Source organism: Protomyctophum parallelum (genome assembly GCF_964188405.1).
Source record: "Protomyctophum parallelum genome assembly, chromosome: 10".
Classification (NCBI taxonomy): domain Eukaryota; kingdom Metazoa; phylum Chordata; class Actinopteri; order Myctophiformes; family Myctophidae; genus Protomyctophum; species Protomyctophum parallelum.
In genome coordinates, this window is record NC_139704.1 from 36,019,192 (window position 1) to 36,026,691 (window position 7,500).

The following is a 7,500-nucleotide window of genomic DNA, read 5'->3' on the forward strand; positions in this document are numbered from 1 at the left end:
GTTTGGGCGACTTACATATTTTAAAGTCGTGTTCATGTATCTCCACCTCAATATTGTCCGAAAGTTAAGCATTCCATATCTTTGGGAATGTTGTTTTCACCTTTTGTGCTGGTTTGAGTCCCTGACAGGCAGGGGGATATTGGGTTTGAGTCCCTGCATGGTAGTGGGATATTGGGTTTGAGTCCCTGCATGGCAGGGGGATATTGGGTTTGAGTCCCTGCATGGCAGGGGGATATTGGGTTTGAGTCCCTGCATGGTAGTGGGATATTGGGTTTGAGTCCCTGCATGGCAGGGGAATATTGGGTTTGAGTCCCTGACAGGCAGGGAGATATTGGGTTTGAGTCCCTGCATGGTAGTGGGATATTGGGTTTGAGTCCCTGCATGGTAGTGGGATATTGGGTTTGAGTCCCTGACAGGCAGGGGGATATTGGGTTTGAGTCCCTGACAGGCAGGGGGATATTGGGTTTGAGTCCCTGACAGGCAGGGAGATATTGGGTTTGAGTCCCTGACAGGCAGAGGGATATTGGGTTTGAGTCCCTGACAGGCAGGGGGATATTGGGTTTGAGTCCCTGACAGGCAGGGGGATATTGGGTTTGAGTCCCTGACAGGCAGGGGGATATTGGGTTTGAGTCCCTGACAGGCAGGGGGATATTGGGTTTGAGTCCCTGCATGGCAGAGGGATATTGGGTTTGAGTCCCTGACAGGCAGAGGGATATTGGGTTTGAGTCCCTGCATGGCAGAGGGATATTGGGTTTGAGTCCCTGACAGGCAGAGGGATATTGGGTTTGAGTCCCTGACAGGCAGGGGGATATTGGGTTTGAGTCCCTGACAGGCAGAGGGATATTGGGTTTGAGTCCCTGACAGGCAGAGGGATATTGGGTTTGAGTCCCTGACAGGCAGGGGGATATTGGGTTTGAGTCCCTGACAGGCAGGGGGATATTGGGTTTGAGTCCCTGCATGGCAGGGGGATATTGGGTTTGAGTCCCTGACAGGCAGGGAGATATTGGGTTTGAGTCCCTGACAGGCAGGGAGATATTGGGTTTGAGTCCCTGACAGGCAGGGGGATATTGGGTTTGAGTCCCTGACAGGCAGGGGGATATTGGGTTTGAGTCCCTGACAGGCAGGGGGATATTGGGTTTGAGTCCCTGACAGGCAGGGAGATATTGGGTTTGAGTCCCTGACAGGCAGGGAGATATTGGGTTTGAGTCCCTGCATGGCAGGGGGATATTGTGAATAGAGGAAGTAGGCTGTCCCCAGCCTGAACAGTATATGCACTATCATGGAGACAAGCACTCAAACACAAATAAATGCACACAAATGCTTGTATATTTTGACTTATATACACTCTTAGATCTCTAACCATGTCAATATCATAATTTCTGATGATATTGACATGTTTTTGATCCTTTTGGTGAGAATAGAATGACCCAACTGTATAAATAGGTAGAGTTAATCAAATCCTGTCTTCAATGGGAACATCCTTGAGGATGGTTTGGACGGGGGACGGGGGGGCACCCATAGAATTGGTGTGTTGTTGAGAAGTGGCTAAAGCATGTTACCTCTTAAACTAACACTGCCCTTGCATATGACCTTACATTTATGAGCATCAAATCTGTATTCCTCATCCAAACGATTCAATTATGAAAATTTAAACTGCACAAAATGCCCCCCCCCCCTCCCCCCCCCCCAAAAATAGCCAAGTACTCATTTATGTTATGTAAAAAATCTCCCTTTTCTTCAAATTAGCATCAGAAACACCAGACTGAATACAATGCAGGTCACAGAGTTACAGCTAATAACCACTTGAACCCCAGCATGCCTATTATGTGGGGAACATTCACCAAACATATCCTAAGTTGTGAGCTTTGTAGAGCTTAGTGTTTATTGGTAAGAGGCCACCTGGCTGTCCTGATTGGACCGGCCTGGTGCAAGCAACCCTTGACTATGCCTCCATTTACCACAAACACACACCTGCTGTATTCGCAAGTGATACTCCACTTAAATAACAGATTCAGCATATTGCAAAATGTTTAGAGAAAGGCTGGGACAAACGAACAAAGATAGCATTATACTGTATGTGTTGTGACATTTATGACATTTGTGTTTGTGGTTGTTGTTAACCAAATTTTTAATTGTGCAGCTTTCCAAGAAGTGATAGTGATATTGTTTATTGATGTTGTTGGTGTCTTGTAATCCCCCCCAAGGGATGGGTTTTACGATAAGACACAAAAATACGGGATGAGGATTATGACGGCAGCATTGAATTGTATTTTTTTACGAGAAGCTAAGTGAGAAAAAAAATAATATGACGGAACGGAGCGAATCAGTCTGGATTCCAGGCTACGTTAATTAGTCCTTTTTATATGAATCGATCATGTGTGATTCTATTATTTTCAGCTGGCATTGTTTACAAAACAACTTCAAGGCCTACAGATTTAATTCCCCCGAAACTTGAGGAGCTTTCCTGTCACTTTGAAGTGTCTATAATATAAAAGTACTATGTGCGTGGCGCGTGTGCGTCTTTGCTGTGGCCGACGATGGTATCTGTGTATTTGGGACTTTGATGTTTTTGCATTCTTCACCGCGTGGCAGCTTGAAAGCAGGCCAGGGTGAATACATATGAAGAAGTTGCACATGAAAAGAGGAGGGGAATCTTACTCATGCAAATTGTTTTTCGCCCCCTTTCCCCGTTTGTCGGTGGATTTATTTGTAAACAAAAGAAAATAAATAGCCTGCTGCTTTATCTAGATCCACTATCACATGAATGCATTCTAATCGGGCCGTCTCTCTCTCTCTCTCTCACCCGTTTTTCTGTTTATCTCCCCCCTCTCTCTCTCCCTCCCTCTCTCTCTCTCTCTCTCTCTCTCTCTCTCTGTCTCTCTCTCTCTCTGTCTCAGTTTGTTTCTCGACCAGTACAGAGCTAGCCTGGTTGAAGCTATAAGAAGACTGCTGCGACCCAACGTAAGTTATGTACTGTACAGTAGTCTATGTGTATTTGCCTCTGTGTGTCTGTGTGCGCACTTATGCTGTGTGTGTGTGTGTGTCGAAAGCACTCTTCTCTACATAATTAGGCCTAGCTTGAACCCCCCCCCCCCCCACACACACACACACACGGCCCTGATATACACATTAATGGTACGACAGGATTAATATCATGTAATGCTTTAATGCTTATTATGCATGACTTGAATGCATTGCTCTGATCTGTTTCTCCCTCCATCCCTCCCTTAATCACATGTGGAAAAAAAGAAAAAGAAAGAAATGCAAGGCAACTTCTCCCATTTGGCTCAGTGATAATAACCCCCCCCCCCCCCCCCCCCTGCTGTGACTGAGCTGGAGCAAACACACAGAGGAAGAACAAGGACAAGAAAAAGGCCTGGATAGAGATAGTGTTGAGATGTCTATTCATCCAAACAGAGGGGGCACGCTTTGAGTACAGAGGCCACACTTTCATAGGAAACGTTCTGCATGTGAAAAGAGGGGGGGGTTTGCCTGGGGTATAGAGAAGGGAGGGAGAAGTGGGGAAGGGAGGGGGAAAAAGAACATGGCGGAGTAATTGACAACCAGGACGAAGAGAAATTGGAAAGAGGGGGAGAGATGGCGAGGGCGAAAGAGAGGATGACGAGAAGCCTTCTCGTTCCCTCCTCCCTCTCTCTCTCTCTCTCTCTCTCTCTCACCTTGCAAAATGTCTTATACCTGCATCAGTGGAAAAAAGCTTCATTATGCCACAGGTCGTTTCGAGGAAGCCATCTGATTGGTTGAAACGGCCTTCTAGCCGTGGATCAAACGAGCACCACTCAACACCTAATCAAAACAAAGAATTCAGCTGCTCTGTTTTCCCAGAACGCAGCAAAGGAAAAAAAATCTGTCATCGGTTTTTTTCAGCGATTTTCTTAGTTTTAAGGGTAACTGTTGTATAATTGCAATATTACACTTGAGGGTGTGGTTTAACGTGATTATTGCCACAACAGGGATGCTTGCGGAACTCGTCTATACGTCTCGTTCCTGACCGCATCACTGTCGTGGCAATAATGACGTTAAACCACACCCTCGAGTGTAATATTGCTTAATTATCCTTGCTCCATTGTGAACGTGGAGGATTTTGTTTTCACTCAGTGAGAGTCTGTCTGTCTGTCTGTCTGTCTGTCTGTCTGTCTGTCTGTCTGTCTGTCTGTCTGTCTATTGAACATTGACCCATTGGTGTGATCTTCTGCCATTCAGCGTTATATTAGTTTTTCATCTGAAAATATGTTGTTCCAGGGACCTCCCTCAGAAGCAAAGATTTGAGTTAAAATGTTCACTCTGTCATAATTTATATTCAAAGATTTGAGGCACATTTTCACGATTTTTCAAAAATAGCAGACCTACAAGCTATGAGCTTGTAGATGTTTTTGATTGATTTTGCACATAATGCCACAAATCATGAAGTGATGGAAGTGTCATGTCTGATAGCCAAGACACTTTGCCTATAAAAACCTCATCACATTTTGGCCTATATATTACTCATAAATCATAGGTCGTACAATCAAAATATGTTTCCCTGGATTCCTTGGATTATATGATGCAACTCATAGGCCCTGGCCATTTGTACCAGACCCGATTTTCGGCCATTTCACGTTTTCTTCAAAACAAACCTTTTGCTACCACGGGTTGAGAACCCCTGCAGTGGGTCACAGTGGCTCATGCAGGGCCACTCGGATATACATGAATGAATGGTGCTTGTGTTATTGTTTTCACTGGCTAGACATATTAGTATGGCAAAAGTCCCTGTAGTGCTGTTCAGGTTGAGTTGATATTTCACAGGTTTCTGTAATGCCTTATGCCAAAACAAACTCCCATGTTTTTTTTTCTGATATTGTGACACTGCTGTATATCTGAGTCATACTGTACATCAAATAACCCCCCCCCCCCCCCCCCTCTCCAATCAGAGATAATTCATTGGGCTAATGTGATTTGAGTGTGGGGACCATCCGTCGCAGGCCACAACAAAAGCTTTGCCCAAATATTTAATAATTTTGCTAAGCTGATTAAACAATTAACAATGCAATTAATTCCGGCACCTAAATGGCTACTAATTTGTTGTCTCTGGCAAAAGGTGGGCCATCCGCTGGGCTGGACTAGATCACCATAATCAGCTGATTAACACCAGGCCAGAAATCCTGTTTTTATATCCCTGTGTGTTGTGTTGTCAGAGTGGGGTCTTATACAGTCAGAGCACAGAGACACAGACAGACTGTGTGTTGTGTTGTCAGAGTGGGGGTCTTACAGTCAGAGCGTCAGAGACACAGACAGACTGTGTGTTGTGTTGTCAGAGTGGGGTCTTACAGTCAGAGCACAGAGACACAGACAGACTGTGTGTTGTGTTGTCAGAGTGGGGTCTTACAGTCAGAGCACAGAGACACAGACAGACTGTGTGTTGTGTTGTCACAGTGGGGTCTTACAGTCAGAGCACAGAGACACAGACAGACTGTGTGTTGTGTTGTCACAGTGGGGTCTTACAGTCAGAGCACAGAGACACAGACAGACTGTGTGTTGTGTTGTCAGAGTGGGGTCTTATACAGTCAGAGCACAGAGACACAGACAGACTGTGTGTTGTGTTGTCACAGTGGGGTCTTATACAGTCAGAGCGTCAGAGACACAGACAGACTGTGTGTTGTGTTGTCAGAGTGGGGTCTTATACAGTCAGAGCACAGAGACACAGACAGACTGTGTGTTGTGTTGTCAGAGTGGGGTCTTATACAGTCAGAGCACAGAGACACAGACAGACTGTGTGTTGTGTTGTCAGAGTGGGGTCTTATACAGTCAGAGCACAGAGACACAGACAGACTGTGTGTTGTGTTGTCACAGTGGGGTCTTATACAGTCAGAGCGTCAGAGACACAGACAGACTGTGTGTTGTGTTGTCAGAGTGGGGTCTTATACAGTCAGAGCACAGAGACACAGACAGACTGTGTGTTGTGTTGTCAGAGTGGGGTCTTACAGTCAGAGCACAGAGACACAGACAGACTGTGTGTTGTGTTGTCACAGTGGGGTCTTATACAGTCAGAGCACAGAGACACAGACAGACTGTGTGTTGTGTTGTCAGAGTGGGGTCTTATACAGTCAGAGCACAGAGACACAGACAGACTGTGTGTTGTGTTGTCAGAGTGGGGTCTTACAGTCAGAGCACAGAAACGCAAGCAGAGAGGGAACACTACTGCTACATTTTTTGCTGTCTGTTTGTACATTTTGCCTGTGTTTGTTGTTTTGTTTTTGTGCGCGTTTGTGTGCGTGCGTGCGTGCGTGTGTGTGCACACGCACATGTGCGTGCGGCGTGCATGCATGCGTCTGCCTCAATTAAAACAATAACAACACATTCAAAATATGAAATACCACTGAAAGCCGAAGGATTTCAAAGAAACTTTGAACCTGTTTGTAATCCTCTTAGTATATGTGGGCCGGCTGTGACACATGCACGCACGCACGCACACACACACACACACACACACACACACACACACACACACACACACACACACACACACACACACACACACACACACACACGCAGTATGGTGTGTGTGTGTTTCCAGTTGTGATTGGATTAATATGCTTTAATCTTTTTGTTTATTATCTAATATAATACCTTGGAAAATCAAAGGGAAGACACATACAGCTGGCCATTCGCCCTGCATGTCCCACTGTGCGTGTGTGCGTGTGCGTGCGTGCGTGTGCTTGTCTTTTAGAAACCCTTTTGTCAATTTGTCCCTCTGCATTTTTTCACACTCTTTTCTCTGTGTGTGTGTTTCAAGGGTTCAAACGTATTGTAATTGTACCGTTTTTGAGAAGACATTCCATGAAATAAATACATATATACTGTACATTTCCAAAGGCTTATGACCACACACACACACACACACACACACTCATGGTCATCCTTCCTTTCCACCCAGGGCATGGCGCTGGTGTTAGCCCCGCTGCGAGGACAGACTCTGGGTCTGTTCTGTCAGCTCGCCCAGCAGGCCGGCCTCTGTGTCAGTCAGCACCACAAGTATGACTCTCAGGTCTGGGATCTGCACGTGAAGGTACAGCACGCACACACACACACGCACGCACACACACACACACACACAAACACACACACACACACACACACACACACACACACACACACACAGTGACACACACAACATACGTATGTTCGAAATCAGCGCATAGACGGCACGAACAGGGACGTGCAGAGGGTGTTAGAGGGGCAGGGGGCACTTTTGGACAAAAATTGCAGATCTACAAGCTCACAACGCGTCGCGCTGCCACACGTTGAGCGCTTGTAGATCAGCTATTTCCGGGTGCAACCCTGCACTCTTTAGCTAGTGGAGATGCGGTGTGTAGCGACATGGATTTCTTTCTTGAACAAATGAGTTCAACGCGACATACTACTGGTCCTCGTTCACAATGGAGAAATACGCCGCAGTGTGAATGAGACGCGTAATGATATCGTATTTATCCGTCCGATCAAGCT

The 7,500-nt window shown here is 46.0% G+C and overlaps 1 protein-coding gene across 1 annotated transcript in view; it reads left to right on the forward strand.

Annotated features, from left to right (window-relative positions):
- The window catches only part of camkmt (calmodulin-lysine N-methyltransferase), a 137,605-nt gene that overhangs the window by 122,832 nt on the left and 7,273 nt on the right, over positions 1 to 7,500 (forward strand). Inside the window, exons 9-10 of the mRNA XM_083774758.1 lie at positions 2,898 to 2,961; positions 6,932 to 7,063. Of these exons, the coding sequence (XP_083630884.1) occupies positions 2,898 to 2,961; positions 6,932 to 7,063 (196 nt within the window). The remainder of the gene's footprint in view (positions 1 to 2,897; positions 2,962 to 6,931; positions 7,064 to 7,500) is intronic.